The sequence below is a fragment of the Leopardus geoffroyi genome, chromosome D3 (genome assembly GCF_018350155.1).
Source record: "Leopardus geoffroyi isolate Oge1 chromosome D3, O.geoffroyi_Oge1_pat1.0, whole genome shotgun sequence".
In the NCBI taxonomy this organism is placed as follows: Eukaryota; Metazoa; Chordata; class Mammalia; order Carnivora; family Felidae; genus Leopardus; species Leopardus geoffroyi.
This window is the reverse complement of record NC_059339.1, coordinates 72,546,879-72,565,277: the sequence shown is the minus strand read 5'-3', so window position 1 is coordinate 72,565,277 and position 18,399 is coordinate 72,546,879. Positions and strand designations below refer to the sequence as shown.

Sequence of the window (18,399 nt, the reverse complement as noted above, 5' to 3'; positions counted from 1 at the left end):
ATGGGGCCGTGAGCAATTCACATGGACAGAGGGTTGACACACAGTGACCTGGATGAATTTTCCTTCATTTCAGAGGAAATACATATATTAAAGACACTTAAATCTAAAATAAAAATAAGAATAGGCTAAAGTGGGTGCCTGGGTCGATGAGTTGGTTAAGCATCCTACTCTTGACTTTGGTTCAGGTCTTGGTCTCTTGGTTTGTGAGTTTGAGCCCTGCATCAGGCTCTACACTGACAGCACAAAGCCTGCTTGGGATTCTCTCTCTCTCTCTCTCTCTCTCTCTCTCTCCCCCTCCGCCACTCATGCCCATTGTGTGCTCTCTCTCTCTTTGCCTCCCTCTCTCTCTCTCTCTCTCTCAAAATAAATAAACATTAAAAAAATAAAAAAAAATACATTAAAAAGAAGACTAGGTGAAGTAATGAGACATAACAGGCTTACAAGATAATTCTTTTACAAAAGCAGAAGGAGTTTCAAAGAAAACTGGCATTTTCCAAGTGTATAAAGAACTATCGACTCTATGAAACAGAATTGGAATATAATAAAGAGAGAATGGGATGGGATAAAAAGACAACATAATGCAATAAAGGAGATGGGTAAGAAAAGGAAAAGTCACAAGGAAATTACAAGTGCAATTGCAGAATTAAAACCGTTAGTGGAGGAAAGACAGATTTAGCTTTACAAGCATAGAGGTGGTATGTGAATGCAAATGAGAGGCTGCAAACAATGTTTAGGAAAAGAGTGATGCATGAAAGAAATGAGGAAGTGGAATGATGGGCTGGAGATCAAGATGTATTTTTAATAATTTTACGTACACCTTTAAAACACATAAATCTAAATGAACTGATGAGTGATCAACGAATTGAAGAAAATTTCCATGAAAGAGAGGCGATGTCCGCCTTTCTGGATTTCGGCTCTGGGTAGACCTCTCTGACTTTCCACTTTCCATCAGACCTATTAAACCACCTGCATGCATATTAATACAATTTTCTATCTACCCAATTCTAGCATCATAGGGTATTTAAGATAGCAACTATCTCATTCTTCGAGCAGTCCAAAATCTCTTCCATAACAACATTTGCAATGGAGAGAGTAGTTAATTTTTTAGCCTTCTCCTCTCTAGGTCAGACACCAGCAACCTATTTTACTTTTCTTCAAATAACCAGTTTTCCGTGGAAATAATCATCTGTGACAGCCTTTCCTGGTAGCACAACATTCTTTTGTTAAGATATGGTTACATCAGTTGAATATGGTAGTGCAAAATGTGTGAAATAAAATAGACTGTGGTAAATATGTTGTTTCTATTTTTTGCATATCAATCTCCTTTAACATTTTGGTGTTAACATAGTTACATTTCATAAATTATAGAATAAATATTAGCATTTATAGAAGATGGCTCTGGAATATCCTTATTTGGAGATTTTTAAAAATTGTGCTAAAATATACATAACACAAAAATTTCTTTTTAAATCATTTTTAAGTTCAGTAGCATTAAGTATATTCATGTTGTGCAGCCATCATCACTATCTATCCCCAGAACCCCTTTCATCTTCCAAAACTGAATCTCTATACCAATTAAACAATTATTCTCCATTGCTGTATTTTCCTAGCTACTGGCACCCACCATTCTACTCTCTGTCGCCATGAATTTGACTCTTCTAGGTACCTCATATAAATGGAATTATATACTATTTGCTCTTTAGTGACAGACTTATTTTACTTAGCATAATGTCTCCAAGTTTCATCCATGTTGCAGCATGTGTCAGAATGTCCCTCGTTTTTAAGGTTAATATTCCACTGTATACATACACCACATTTTGTTTATTTATTCATCTGTTGATGCATCCATGGATTGCTTTCATCTTTTGGCTATTGTGAATAATGCTGCTGTGAACATAGGCATCCAAATATCTGTCCAAGTCTCTGCTTTCCATTCTTTTGGGTATATGCTCAGAGTCAATTTGCTGGATCATATGGTAATCTGTGTTTAATTTTTTGAGGAACCATCATGCTGTTTTCCACAGTGGCTGCATTAGTTTACATTCCTACTGATCAGACACAATGATTCCAATTTCTCCAGGTTCTTGGTGATTTCTTTTCTCTAGATGGAATGAGTATGAGTTGAGGAAGACAGGGAGATCTAGGTGATCTTTAAAGCCCAACCTATCTTGTCACCTGTGATGCATTGCCTTCAAGAAAGAATTTACTAGGTGGTTCTCTACTTGCCCCAAAGGGTTAATAACACTTTTATTAGCACATGACTTTCTCTTAGAGAAGAGATTACATGCCCAACTTAATCTTTCAATACTCACAGCAATATATTGTTCAATGCATATGCATCCCCATGTTCTACTATTGATAAGAATGAAATATCTGGAGGATGGAGAGAGCATTACATTTATTTGGTATTGGTGTGCTGAAATGGAAATACAAATAGAGGGGACTTGCCTCGGGGTACATTCCCCCAAAACAGACCCTGACATGAGAATCTGTGTAAAAGTGATTAAGAAGTGCTCCCAGGAGAGACGATTAGGAGATGGGGAAGGAAGGAAAGAGAAAGGACACAAGCCAAATAAGGTACTATGTCTAGGGTACAATATTTTGGAGCACTGTCACTCCTCAGAGTCACTTTGGCTAGGTCCTGTAGGGGAACTCTAGAGGTGACTTGGGTTACACCTCAACATTGTTCCAGTTGGGGAAAACAGGCCAAATTATTGACCAGCTATTGGTGAGGCGTGGTCAGGGATTTCCAGCTCTCCTTTGCATACAGGCAAAGTGAGTTCTGGCAGCTGGGGGCAGCCCTCCAACAAAAAGACATGGGTATTTGCTGTTGGGATTGAAGCCACACTGGGCATGTGCATGAACATGGTATAAGGATCCGAAGGGATATGGCAGAGCACTCCAGCCTCTGCCACAGAGGTCAAAATAAGGCAGTATGTATCCTGAGTATAATAGGCAGGCAGGGATTAGAGTTGGGTGCATTTAGTGTCAGCCATTTAATATAAATAGCTTGGGGCGCCTGGGTGTCTCACTCGGTTGAGCATCCGACTCTTGATTTTGGCTCAGGTTGTGATCCCAGGGTTGTGGAATTGAGCCCTGTGTGTCGAGCAAGGAGCCTGCTTAAGATTCTCCCTCCCTCCCCCTCCCCCTCTGCCCAACTCCCCCGCTCACATGCTCTCTCTCTAAAATAATTATATATATACATATATATATATATATATATATACACACATAAATAACTTGAAGAAAGAACTTTGTATCAAAACTTTATTTATTAAACAAAAAATGCACCATTGGAATAACATTTCTATAAAAAATGAATATGAGACTGTTCTACAGTGATTACAAAACCCCCTTTTTCCTCGTGTGGTAGTATACAAGATCGAGTGTAGAAACAGTCATTGTTTTAAACTGTAAGCAAGTATCCTTTCTCATAGAACAAGATTTACACTTAAATATTGCAATCACTAGTCTAATTTGGTTAACAATGCTAGAGTCTTGACAATTTAAAGAAACTCTTTGTAGGCTCAAAATACCTTTGTTTGTTTAAAGGTGTTTTGTAGCAACAAAAAATTTCTTTTTCCACTAAGGCTAGTTAAAGCTGTAGTATACCCATTTCTACCAAATAAACCTACCACTAGCACACTAACAATTTGAATTGCAAAGCCCTTTGAGAGAATGAGTAGCACTGATCTGCAAAATGCTGTCAGAATATTTTAGATTTGGTGTTATCTTGTTTGAATGACCCTGGAAAGGGAGAAGGTGGTAACGATGAAGCTTCAGTGGAGGCTTTGCCTGGACTTATCCTCATACTCAGCAATGGACAGTTCATTTCCAAAGTGGTCCCTCTGAGATATGGAACACTGCAGCTTTAATAGCCGTATCTAGATTCCCAACCAGATCTCCCTTTTTATCATAAATTATCCAAAAAGAAGCCACTCTAAATAATAAATTAAATATTACTTATAAAAAGTACACCCCAGACCCACCCACCCATCCCCCAAACAAGCTGACAATTCACAAAGTTCAGAATTGTCAGGTTTACCCTACAATAAAAAACAGCATTTCTCCTCCTCTCCAACATTCCTTTCTTGCATCTGAAAATACGCTTTCAGCACACAGTGAGATCCCTTGGCCCATGCATCTGTGACATCTTGCAGAGTTTTGCTGTTGCTCTCCAACCAACAAAAAATTATAGGATGGCAATGTACAAAGGCTCTCTACTGAGAGCAGGAGAAGAAATCCTTCAGAGTGCAGCCAGAAGTCGCCAAGTGAACGTTACCCAACAGTGGCAATGCAGAGCGCAGGACTAAGATGTATTTGTGGATGTGGGCGTGGTATTTGGTCTCCTATATAACCTCACTGACCAGGAAATACTCAGGCATTTATTTTCATCATTACCTTTTGGAAGTAGGTATTTGGATAGCAAAGGACACTGAAACATGGGAATGTGTCTTTTTTCATTGGAATGGAATATCACACAAAATGTCTATGATTTTCTAAGTATCTACAGTAATTTAAAACATTGGAATCAAGCGAAAAGCTTTTCTCTGCAAGATTTAAGTGATTTCTGAAATTCATGAGAGAAATAGACATTATGAGTAAAATGTTGCTCTGAAAGAAATTTTTAAAAGAGAGAGAGATGGTAGATGTGAGTATATGCCTGCTTCTGTAGCTCTAGAATGTTATGGGATCTGTGTTGTATACATGGTTATGAACGGGCTAGGATACTAGCCTCTGGCCTTCGGACAGTGTGCAATTGCATGAAGTAAACTAGTTGATTGAGGGAGGAAAACAACCTTGTTCCACATCTATTTTAAGGTTCAGATGATTTTGTTTTCTGTAAGCATAACTAAAACTAGGGAATTTTTTCTATTTGTCTCTGTTTCATGGACTAGAAATGGAAGTTCTAAAACCACAAGTTTGAGTCTGGGATCCAATTTCATCTGAAATGGCACGGTGATTTCTTTAGAGGTGACATTGTTTTGTTGGAGTTATAGTTCAGCTGCCATATATGAAACCCTCTATTAAATTTGGAGGAGATTTTAGTTATTTCTCTAAACAAAATCAAAAGACAGATGTATCAAAAGGGTGGATAAGAATGAGTAATCATCTTCCAATACAGACTATGAAGGTTTCCAGAAAAACCTACTTAGAAATGCTTTATTGGAAAAGCCGGTGAGTGCCAAACTTTAAAGTTTCCAAATATTGTTTGGAGCAACACACTAATGCAGGGTATCTCTCCTTTTGTAGCTCCTACCAAGGCAGAGGACCAAACATACATGTCGTTTTGACCACTCCTTATTTTGAAGAGAATAATGTTATATCCAATCTCTCATACGAAGTTTTAATAAATTCACCTCTTATATCCTTGGCTTGATCTGTTTTTTCTCTCTCCCTCTCTCTTTTTTTCCCCCCAGATTATTCAATAGAGTGTGCATTTTATAACACCCAAATGTAAAGTTCCATTATTTAAATATTCTAGAAGCTTATAGCCCTATTCTACAAAGAGGTAGCTATGAGTGTTTTTTTATTGAATGCGAATCACTAAGAAACATTTAACTTTTGGCTACAGCATCCTCCAAATACGCTTTATGCATTTTGAGCTATCTGCATTTTTGTGCGTTTAACAAGTGCAGAAATTTCTAGAGGAAAGAAAAAGAGCTTTCTTATCGGTATGAAATACAAAAGAAAAGTACCAAACTTTTTCAAGAGGAGGCTCTGGCCTGACAGTTCAGTGCAGTGTAGAGGAGGACTGAGCAGGCCCTGCCAAGTTTTATTTTCTTCTTTTTCAGGGAGAAATGAGCCCTGGTGGCAGAGCTGCTGGTTGGCTGTCAAACATCACCCTATGGGAGTCAGAGAGATTTATGAGCTTAAAGAGCCCTGGATGTTATGAACTAGGCTCGAAGTAGGAACAAAATAGAGGCTATCTTGCAGTGTTCACACATTGCTTCTTGTCAAGAGATCAGAAGACTGGGAAATTAAAAAGTGACCTGAAAACTTGAGCAGGCAGTTGTATACATATGTGAACTCTTTGAGATAGTGGGCAGCAGAGTTTTACAAAAGCTGTGGTGAAGTCACTGCGCACTAAAACCATTGGGTAAAGGGCACGAGAGTCTCTTGAGAGGATTTAAATGGATTCTACTATATCTTCAAGGCATGAAGCAAAGCCTTATTAGCATTACAAATTACTAAAACAAACCATTGTATTTCTTTAATGAAGAAAGTTTTAAGAGCATGCACCAGAAATATACCTCTCACCGAAAACAGATAATGCATATGTTCGTGTAGTCTTACCAATTTTTATTTGTTAAGGTCAGTGACTTTGACTAGAGTCAACTAGAATTTTGTGAAATTCTAGTTCTCTTGATTGTCCAGATACAGTCTATAGATTGAAGATGTGACTCTATCTGAAATTTGAGACTTGTAGCCAGTTTCAAACAGAGCACTCAGGATGTCATTCTTTGGGTAAAGAATGCTTGCAGAGAATGTTCCTTGTTTATGAGTATTAGAAAGGGGGGGCATTCTAGGACCTCGAGTGGTAAAGTTAGCCTAATGAACATTTTCTGAAGTAATGAATTATTTCTGCAATATTCGGGATTATGTTAGGAAATGCCTTGTTCCCGGTCAGCGGAAGGTTGTCTACCTAAGTGCCCAGATTTTGAATAAGAATAATCTGCCCTATAGAATAACGTCACATAGCTCTTCAGAAGAACTTCAAGAAAATCTTAGTATATTGAAGAAGCACTCTCGTTGAAGGAACAATTTCACAAATGGACCGGACTTTCTAATGAACCATTTGAACAAGCCCTCTCTTTGACATCAGATTTCCTTCCTGACATAAAACTGTAAAAAAATAATCTGAATTATTACTTCTGTTACAGTGCCATTTTGCTCAAAATATTTTATTCAGGGATTCATATATAATTACCCACCTAATAAAAGGAGCTATTAGGTTGTAAAGATCCTATCCCTTCCATGCTCTTTTAAAATTATGACCTACTCAAGCTTGAAATCAAAGACAGAGCTGAAAGGAATAATTCAGCCGAAACTCTCTTATTGGGTTTTCAAGTCGCCTAACTGATAAATATGCAAATTAGCTCCCTTTTGGCGATTCAGCTGCATAAACAGGGATTAACTCCAAATGCAGCTGAAAATTCAGAAATGAAAAGGGTGCACGCAAAATGTTCTTAATTTCACCTAGTTCCAAGCTGTAGATAAACATGGCGATAGGAATTTAAAATTCTAGTTCACAATGAAGATGCAGCTCTGAAAAGCATCCACTGGATTTATAATGTGTCAGAAGCATCAAGAGCCACCTTCCTCTCTGCATCTCAGGCAGAGTGTAGGTTCCCTTGACAACAGGGCTTGGTAGTGGCCACTGACCAAAACTGCCCCCTCTGAGTCAGTGAGGAGCCTGTCGTGGAAAGTGACATCACTCAAAGGCAGGTACTGTGTGCAACTGCCTTCCATTTCACTTCCCTTCCTCAGGGCCTGTTCTCAGGGAGTCTGCCATTTCCACAGAGGGTGACAGGGATGTTGGTCAGGAGGCCAAGCAGTGTGTGGGAGCTGGCCACCTCATCCAAGGCTGGCAGCCATGGAGAACTCAGGAAGGGACAGGACGGAGGGGGGGGAACACTTCCGTCCAGACTTCTGAGGAAGATGGCCTTGGTGAAGCTTTGAAATGTCATCACAGTGTGATATGGCACAAAAGCCACCCAAATTGAAAAGTGTCCTATTACAAGCTTAAGCACATAATTACCGTGTGTCTGAGAAGATTGCATATTGTATCCTCTTTTAGGAAACAGACTCCTACCGGCAAGACACCACTAGTTGCAGATTTTTATATTCCCACTCTTCAGACACAAATATTAACCAAGGGCAGATTGACAAATACTTGCAAAAATGGGTGAATTTTATAGCCGCTTGCTAATACCCACCACTGGTGCAAGATGAATGTCTGAGTTACAAAACATAAGCCTTCGCTGCCTTTTGTTGACTTATTTACTTTTTGTGCTGTCAAGAAAACATCCAATCCTTTGGTGCTATGTAGTGAGAGAATTTCCGTGGGCGCTTTGTACTTTGAAGTTGAAAACGAAATAATGAGCTTGCACTGATTTGCCACGGGATGGGACAGGCTTCAATAATGCACTTGCATTTTGTGAGACTAGACCTACAGGAAAAGGAAATGACAGGCCTCGATGAAGGAAAACATAAGCATTAGTTATGACGGTGTGGTCACTGCAGTGGCAAAGACCCAGGACTAGTCTAGCAGCTTCAGCTTTGACATTGCAGTGAAGATGTTTATTTACTTTTGTTTAGGGACCCCATAGTAATCATTGTGAAATTCCTGATGCCTATGAAAGAAGGGACACATTCCTTCTGAACCGCTTCAGGATCCTCCGTAAGTGAGTGGTCCTGATTGTTGACCTGTACACTGGTTAAGAGTTCTTGGACACAGGTGTGCTGTTTATGGGTAATTGGTATGCTGCAAAGTTCCCGGAAAATACACCTCATCAATTGGGTAATACGTGTTAAAAGGCCGAGCCTGTGATGGCATTAAGTTGCTTCATTAGCCCTTCCAAACTTGCCATTTGTTCACTCAAATCATCCTGTTCATACACCTACAGAAAGAATGAAAACAAAAGTTAGGACAGGTGAACATCAATACATTCCCTTTATGAAGGCAGTGGCCATGTCTAGTTGGTTTACTCTGTATTCTCAAGCATGACACAGTGGCTCATAGCCATAGCGAGAGGCTGTGCTCAGAATAGAAGCATTGAATGAAGATGTCAATAAAAGAGGTGGTGAGGAGAGGAATGATTGCATACTGTTTCACTAACTTCATCCCTGTGTTGAGGAAAAAGCTTTAGAGTGAAAAGAAAAAAAAATCTCTGTCTAGCTGTGTGGTCTCAGTTAAGTTAGTGAGCCTCTCGGATATACAGTTCTTCTCAGCTACAAAATGATGATTTCTATTTCATAGGCTAAGTATCTTGTAGCATGTTTAGTGACTATCACAGTGGCCACTACATGGTTCATATTCAATATGTTCTCCTTTTTCCTTCCCATCTCATCCAGCAGGATATGAACACAATGTATATCACCATGTTTCTTTTCTTCATAACACAACATAGGTACATTTTTGTGTGGGAGTTTGATGGGCTTTGCCTTGATCAGTGAAAGGTCTGAAGATTATGGCTTTGTTTTGCGGGTGGAAACAAAATTCTCGCCCGAACCAGAGTTGGCTATGTGCACAACACAGTAGTAAAGGCAATCTTATAGCCACCAATATGATTGGTGGGTAAAATGAAGAGGTCAACCTGCAGAAGTCTTAATGAACATATTCTCTATAACAGCTTTTTTCTTTCTTGTCTCAACATACCCTTTATTTTGACTAATGCAGATCTGCCCTACTTGATAATTCTTGGCCATTCATTTGATTCAGTTATTGGGCTAATGAGGCCTGAGTCATGATTTCTAGTTCTGTATAGGACAGAAAGCATTACTCACTACCTGGTCAGAATGTGTATCTAATCCTGCCAAACAAATACTGTTGATCCCAAGAGAACACTGGTGGAGCTTTTATGGGGGGTAGGTCCTCACTCACTCTAGCACCAAGGAAACAGCTGAAAATGCATGGTATTAAACTAGTTGAAAATGGTATGTCTTACAGAAATCTCAGCATGTCAGTGAATGATTTGGTCATACCATATAATCTCCAGAGCTGAATGGGAATTGAAAAGTGGACAATTTGGCTCAAAAGACTGGTCTACATATGAAGAGTGAGGTTGAAGGGAGGTGATTAGTTGATAACTCATTTCCTAACATGTTTGTTGGTTGTTTTTCTTGAATTATCTAGGTATCATTGTGTAGCACAGCAATCACTAGCCACATGCAGCTATTGGATTTTTGAAATGTGACTAGTCTGATTTGGAATGTGTTATACATATAAAATACACACCAGATTCTGAACACTTAGTACAAAAAATGTAAAATATCTTTTTAACATCTTTTTAATATTTATTACACAATGGTAACATTTTGGAAATATTGGGCCAAATGAAAGATGTTGTTAAAATTAATCTCATTTATTTTTGCATCTTTTAATGTGGCTTCTAGGAAATTTAAAATTACACATGTAGTTCATATTATATGTCTATAGGACAGTGCTGATCTAGATTATTTGCCATGTGTCTCTATATCCTTTAATGTGTAATTTTACTGCTTTTAATATTACACCTTTGGCTATCACTCCTTAGAATCAAACTTAAATGCATATTGGTTCATCTGACATTACAAGATGAGCTATATTACATAAATTTAGGAATCTGATCTGACTTGAGATATGGCCAACCAACCCTGAGACTAAACAAATATCGTACTAAACAGCCAAATCCTGAAAAGTAGTGCAATGGATTCCTATAAATTTGAATCTTTTTAAAGCATACAAAAAGGTATGTTAATCATATAACATACTTGTGCCAAACATTCACACACATACACATATTCAGTAGTTTCCAAGTAGTTAAAATATCTTATTGTTTGCAGTACCGAAAACAATAAAGTTAAGAAAAAAAATTGTACATTCAAATGAGATGATTCTAACGTGTTATTTCATCTTTTTTCCCCCTTTCACTGTGATTTTTCAAGGCACATATGTCAGTTTTTTGCTCTCCTTTCAAATGGTTTCCCTTGAATTATATTCAGAAACACTCCAGAGTTTTCTAAATTTCTGCTTTTAGGTAGCATCTTTTCAAATCTCCCTTACAATGCATTTGTGGAGAACTGTTTTGCCCTCTCAAAATTTAGATTTTTGGTCTCCACTGATTTTCTTTCTGAGTTTTCTAATGTGATCACTTTTTAGCTTTTTCCTCTAGCTACAAACTTTTCCTCTCAAATAACTAAATAAAGTCACACATTCTGTAGTCATCTGCTTGTGTTTTTAAGATTGCTTTTTGAGTACCGCAGTAGTCACTGCTTCACCTGATGCAGCATAAATTTCAAGGATGGCCTTACGTTGGCTGGATCCTCTGTTGCTTTGTGGCTTTCCTCAGATACTTCAGGAGCTGTTGGCACAGATACAGGAAGCAAAGGAGATCTTGCCTTACCGGCCAACCCAAGAGAGGCTGTTTTAACATGAGTCTTGGGAAGAGCAGGCCCTGAAATAGAAAACACAGAGTGATGAAAGTAATGTATAAAACATTCTGGGGAAAAATCTCTCAAGTGTGTAAGCCAGTTCCAGTGGGTTGGCATTGATTCTAGGTTATTGTTCATTCTGTAGCATAGAGATGGATTATGACACAATAAATGGGCTCATTTTATTTCTATTGAATGGAAGACAAATTCTGATTAGGTCTCTTCAGATGAATCTTCACCAGTCATATGTAATTTCAAGTGGATTCCAAATCATGCTGTGAAAAGTTTGCCTGGGCATTCCACACTGTTCATCACACCCTACAAAGTGTCAGTGGAACTCATTTGGTGCTGGTCTCAGCTCTGGGCCAGAAAGCCCTGTGTTAGCCTGCCTAAATGAGGCCTAAATTGTTGAACAGTACCGAGGGATATTTGTGCAATTAAAAGGTATGGTCACTCCTGGTCTCCAAAGAGTACTAGATGTTATAGTAAAACAAAATCCTTCATGGCTAAACTGATAGAATCTCATTATTAATTCTCTTTTGGGGGGAAAAAGTTATTCTGCCCTTACCAGTATAGCTTCTCTCAATAAAAGAAATTCTAATGTTCATGAAAATCATTTGTGGGAACTGCTGAGTTTCTACTAGATGACATTTCTGTTATAAACAATGGCTATCTTTTCTTGGGGGATCTGAAATTTGCCTTATAAATCCTGCTTAGCTTATAGCAGTGATATAATTTGTCCTTAGAGCCTAAAAGTTTTATGAAGGCTTACTGAATCAGCTAGTGTACCTCACATACCTAAGGACTTTGTCATTCTTAGCTTTGTAACCAAAACCTCAGCATAGAAGGTATTGAATTAAACCATGGAAAGAAGTTTGCCCAAGTTCTCTTGTATCATCAATAATGACATTCGAGTTCTAATGATCCTAGCAGTGTACTAATGCAAAATCTAGGGGGAAATTTTTCGTTTTGATCATACTTTGGTACACATAATCCTAGTTAATAAAACTCAGAGGTTATTCTACAAAGAAATAGCGCACATTTGCTTATTGGGAAAAATAATGCAAACAGTCTAATAGGCCAGCAGTTGTGTATATGCTAGACAAAATAGCATGATAAATCATAACAAAGAACCTTTTCTCATCCTTTCATATTTATATGGCTTGACATGAATTCCTTCATACTTGTTCTCTTTCACTCTTAAACTTCAGGGATCAAAAGTTTGCAGTTGGAGTGATTTATCACTAGAGGGTGATCTTAAGTTTTTGGTAGCTCAGATGAAAAGAAGTACAGAGACAGGAGTATGAATCATTTTCTTTAAGACAGAATATAATATTAACTGAATGTCTACTAAACTCTAGACCTATGCTAAGTACTTTGTCATTTTAGGCAAAATAACATAGTGGGGAGAATTTGGGATTTATCAGTCTAATCTACATTCAGATCCTAGAAAGTTCAGCTGTGTACTAGCCACGTAATCCCTTGGTTAACTGACTTAACTTCCCTTGCCTGTTTAGTCTTCTGTGAAAGGGGAATGATAATTTGTGAGGATTAAATAAGATGAGGTAATTAAAGTGGTTGGTGCCTATAACTTGTTCAAAGAGGGCAACCTATTATTAATATTTAATTTTCAAAACAATTCTACCAAATGCCATTATTGTCAGTTCATATATGAGAATGCCAAAGTGGAGAGAAATTAACTTACCCAAGCTCACACATTTAGAAAAGGGCAGGCAGAGGAAAGGTTTGTACCAAGATATAACTAACTCCACTGAACAAATTAAGGTTCTATCATTAATGTGTTGATCTAGCCCATCCAATATAACTAAATTGAGGGTAGAAACTATTTATTGTATTATGGTTTCTCATGGTTGAATTGAGTTTTAACATAAAGGGGCAAACAAAATTCTAATAAACCTCTGCATGAATTTAAACTACTTTTATTACAATTCTATTTAAATATATATAAACATAACACATGGCATAGCTTTTATAAACTTGTAGTTCTTATACTGTGCTATTAAACCAAAACACATTTATTTTTTTTATTTTTAATTTTTTTAATATTTATTTACTTTTGAGACAAAGAGAGACAGAGCATGAACAGGGGAGGGGCAGAGAGAGAGGGAGACACAGAATTTGAAGCAGGCTCCAGGCTCTGAGCGGTCAGCCCAGAGCTCGACGCGGGGCTCGAACCCACAGACCATGAGATCGTGACCTGAGCCGAAGTCGGACGCTTAACCGACCGAGCCACCCAGGCGCCCCATAAACCAAAACACGTTTAAAATCAAATAGCAAAGTCCTATAAAAATGGCACAATTTAAAGTTACATCATTTATTTAATATGACGGATGAGGTAGTTTGGATAAAACAAAACAGCCATATAAATGTGGTACTGACTGCTATGTCAAAAGTCATTTTGGATTTGTCTTATATGCTCAGTTTTCACTACCAATTTCCTCTGGTTGAACAAGAGGCAAACCTTCTTTCTTCTGCAGAATGTAATGCCAGCTAGTCTCCATTGGATATGAACAAAATATTTGTATATTAAACCTACCTCTTTAATTTTTCTCTTTAGACTATGACTATAAATGCAGTGTTCTAGGAGCCAACTTAGTTGTAAACTCAAAGGCAGGAACTAAAACCCCTGACAAAGTGATGCTGTAAAATGGCTCTCCAGATGCTCCAATATGTGTGGTTGACATTAATATTGTAGATAATTAAGTGAAAGCACAAAGTTTAAAGAGGAATTTTCATAGAGGGCTGGTCAACCTTGAGAAGGTAGCTATTGAACCCCTACTTTGAGTTACAGTTTCTGGATTATGTTTATCTTCTCTTCTAGAATGTTCACCATGCTTTGCTTAAATCTGAGTTTAGCTTTATTGCCACAGAAAGCTGCTTCTCTTAGAACATTCCACGAGCCACCTCTTCCTTCCCTATATTTAATAGAGTAGGTGCACTTTAAAAACTAACACGGATTTCTGTACATATCCTTATTTATCTTTTGTTTTTATCTCTAATTTTGACTTAGGTTTTCTTGATTATGAAATCTACTTATATATTTTTAACTTTTAGCTTTAAAATTTTTAATAAACTAAAACTATGTCTGAAAAATTTACACTTCAACTCTTAAACATATGCAGTGTGTGTCTAATGCATATTGGAAATCAATTCACTTTAACATAGATATCTGCAAAGAGAATGACACAAGAAAAAGTCAGTAACAAAAGCACAGCTTATTGTGTAGGAAATTCAAACAAGCTGTGCCTGTTTCATCCTAGGAAAGATACAAGAATAAAGATTATTTCAGAATTTATTAGATTGTTCTATAGAATTACCTAGTATTTATTTGAGTACTTTTTTTTTGGTAGTTTTGCATGTGGGGAAATTATAGTTCTCACTATAAAAGTATATTTTGATGGTGTATTTTCTGCCCTGGATCCTAAACACTTGGGGAGACCCACAGTGTATTATACTGCATCTAAAATACTTATATTACAATATGATGCAAGTATGCCTAAAGAGTACCATAATTCAGACCTATTATAAAGATCATTATAATAATTGATTTTCTCTAGTGTCCAGGCAACAGTTATACATTCAGAACCTACTGAGTGTTGAACAATATACAAGACACTGCATTTTACAAAAGGAACTAAAGACATTGTTTCAGCTTCAAAGACCACACAGAGTGTTTAAACCTCAAGTGACTGCCTTTTCTCAAGTAATATTCACAGATTCAAAGAAATTCAGAATGCTGGCCCCTTGAGGGCTCTTGGAGTTTATCTAGTGACCTTCCCTTTATTTTGCTGAACAGAACACTGAGGTCCCTGGAGATCAAAAGATCAAGGTTGAATTAAATTCCATGAAATTCCAGTATGGGTGAAGAATCTGAACCCTTGTTTAGAGTTCATTGTTAATAGGGTTTGTCTGATGTAGTTTATGACCTTAAATATTTTTCTTTCCCTTTCCTGGATGGGAATTAAGAAAAGAGTATAAGGGATATTTCTCAGGAGAGATTTTCCAGTATCCAAAAAGACAACTTGGGTCCCAAAACTGCCCTTTAGTAAAGGGGAGCAGATATCGTAAAACAAAGACTCCTATGAAAACATGCTATATTTGAAAGCGGATGCTCATGTTTTTACATGTGCACTAGCTCTGTTGCTATGTTATATTTGCATTTGGATAGATTCAGCATTTTCTACTCTGAACCACCGCTGTTTTAAGCCTGGACACTGGTGAAACTTGGGTCCTTACAAGCTCACCAAGTTGAACCTCTTCCCTTACTTACGTACTCGTAGTTCACCATGTGTTACAGGTTCCTGTCTGGATTTTCTAGTGTGCATCCTTATCCTTCCACAGGGCCATGAGACATGCCTTTAATCCTTTACCTTGTGGCTTACTCCAATGGTTAAATTCTGAATTCATTTTCTACACCATTCAAACCAAACAAACATCTTTATATGAAATCACCAGTCTCATGGCATCAACTGTGTTCAAGTGAGAAAGCGGCGTAATCATTTAGCATTTGTATTAGAAAGTGATGGCTGGGAGCTCAGTCCAATCTGAAGAGCACACTGGGAGCCATCTTGCTGCTTCTTACCTACTGAGGAATTCCAGTTGTTGAGGGACCATTCCTTCATACTGAAGCTTCCTAGATTTCAGTAACGGGGTGGGAGTGTCGCCACACTTCCTCCATTTCGGTTTGGCCTTTTCTACACTGCCCTCAGAAACCAGTTTAAAAGCCAGCTTTGTTCTTGCAGCCCTGGTCCCCCCTATTCTCTATGTACTCATTCTTCACCCTAGGCTGCCTTTGCTGTACCCGGGGGTATTTGGACACACTGAAAGAGAACCACAATCCTACTCTCCCAAAGAACTCATGGAAACAGAAGCAATTAGAGAAACCATTTACATTAGGGTATTGAACTTCTGTTCTTCAATGTTGAGAATGACATAATTTTTTTAAAAATTTTTTAAATGTTTTACTTATTTTTGAGACAGGGAGAGACAGAGCATGAACAGGGGAGGGTCAGAGAGAGGGAGACACAGAATCTGAAACAGGCTCCAGGCTCTGAGCTGTCAGCACAGAGCCCGACGTGGGGCTCGAACCCACAGACCGTGAGATCATGACCTGAGCCGAAGTCGGCCACTTAACTGATTGAGCTACCCATGCGCCCCGAGAAATGACAGAATTTTTGATAGCTTTTCCTACTTTTTGTAGATCTAGGGAGTAACCAAAAGAAAGACAAAAATTAAAAGAATTCTTTCTATGGCTCTCAGCTAGTAATCTAATATAACCTTAACCTGGTAGTCAAGATTCTCTGTGATCACTCCCAAATGTGAAGGATGACTTTCAGATGTGAACAAGAAAACCCATGTCACTTTCAGAGAGGATGTGAACAAAGTTGAGGGGGGCAGAAGTGATAAGAGGGCTGGCACTGGTGCTCTGAAGAATTGTCTCCCTACAGACTGGCCTCTGAGAGATGAGAGGTTCCCAATCCTGAAGACCAACCTGGTCTTCACGACAAAAGGTTTCTGATTTCTTGTATGACTTACTTTTTTTCTTCTCATGAGAGTAAAATATGTATGATCTATACAATAAATTCCCAAAACAGAATGTGTGTTCAAAGAAATAAATATTGAAATTGAGTCCTAACTTGGGACTTAGGATTCCCAATTGTATAATTTTGTGACTGTGGCTCCACAGCCTACTCTTTTGGTCTCAATTTCTTTGTTATCTATAAAGGTCTAACAATCTAATCTTTAAGTGATTAACTAAAAAGTATACAAGGAAGGAGAACACAGCTGTTCTACCTGTACTTAACTTTACATTTGGATTTCTTTGCTCTCCATAAGATTCAGGAAGCATCAGTTAATCCAAGGTAAAAAATGAATCCAAAGAAATCTCTGGCAAGTATATCCTTAAAATTCAATTACTATAATGTAGGAGTTGAACTGGTGCCTTCCACAAGAAAATGTTCTATTATTTTCTCTTAAAATTATTAATGAGAAACCATAACAATTCTGGTTGTTTCGCTGTTTTATTTCAAATTAACAATGGACAATTCAACTAAAAATAGGCAATGTTAAATTACTGTGAGTTTACATTACCCATGATTAATTGAAAAATTTAAATTTACAAATGCTCAATCTGAAACCACTATAGATTTCCCCCTACCCAGGGTGCATGTTGAAGAAGTGTTTCAGGCGACCCTTGGGTAGAACACATGATGCTGATGTGCTAAATAAATGGGCCTACAACGATATACAACTAATTAAGTGAGCACTGCTTTGGTTTTAATGTTACTTTCCTCAGCAGGACCCACTAAGGGGATAAAATACAAATGAAGCTGAAGATCTCAGATGGGCCAGCCGTGTGCATCAGGTGTAGATAAGCAGCCTCAGCAGGAATTTACTGTTTTAAGCTTTATTGTCACAGTACAGTTATTAAACATTTCATTTGCTCATTAGGTACATAATGTATGACTGCCAGGTGCAAACTCCTGCTAGCATCTTTCTGCAGAGGGTTCTCCCAACTCAAATGATTCTTGGTGAGAAATGTGAAATTAGGCTGCAGCAGGAATGGAGTGAGCAGAGTCCCATGAGTCAAATCAGAGGCCAGTGGGGAGCATGATTTTGATTTCAATATTAATTTTCACATCTTTGCCTACTTTTTCCCATTTTCTGTCTCATTTTCCACTTCCTCACCCTTAAGAATACAGATAAAATGGGTAGTTTTGAAGAGGCTTGGGTTCACATCTCCACTTGGTTTCTGACCCATTCTGTGATGCCTGACAAATGAAATGGCCTGTCTTGGTCTAGTTTCTATGTGAACCATAATTTCATTCTCACATATATTTACTATTAAATAACTACTTTGTTCTTTGGGGGGAAATGGACGTATCATACAGTCATACACACGTCTCACATGCAAAGAGCTTTTGAGGATTTGGAAGAAATAAGAAACATGTACACAGGAAATGTGTAATATTCTCTAGCTTTTCATGTTGACAATATATTGAACAAAAAGTGAGTGGCTGTATTAATCTTGATACAATAGCCTCAGGCATTCCTCCTGAGTGATCGAATTTCAAGCATGTAAGCTTTGGCATCAATCTTAAAGCATTTAGTCTACCATGTGTATTCTATTTTAAAGGTGAGAAACATACCTAAAAGTCACTTCTGGGGACAGAAGCTTTGTGCTCTTCTAACCTTCTCCTCTCTCTTGAAAAATAAGGGAAACACTGAGGGTGTGTTAATGAG

The 18,399-nt window shown here is 37.9% G+C and overlaps 1 protein-coding gene across 4 annotated transcripts in view; it reads right to left on the bottom strand.

Annotated features, from left to right (window-relative positions):
• Window positions 1–3,253: 3,253 nt before the first annotated feature.
• DCC (DCC netrin 1 receptor) overlaps window positions 3,254–18,399 on the bottom strand; it is a 1,140,843-nt gene continuing 1,125,697 nt past the window's right edge. For all 4 annotated transcript variants that reach the window (XM_045458871.1, XM_045458872.1, XM_045458870.1 and 1 more), the window contains 2 exons: window positions 11,017–11,159; window positions 3,254–8,624 (listed from right to left, as the gene is read on the bottom strand). In XM_045458871.1, the coding sequence (XP_045314827.1) occupies window positions 8,535–8,624; window positions 11,017–11,159 (233 nt within the window). In that variant the 3' untranslated portion in view covers window positions 3,254–8,534. The remainder of the gene's footprint in view (window positions 8,625–11,016; window positions 11,160–18,399) is intronic.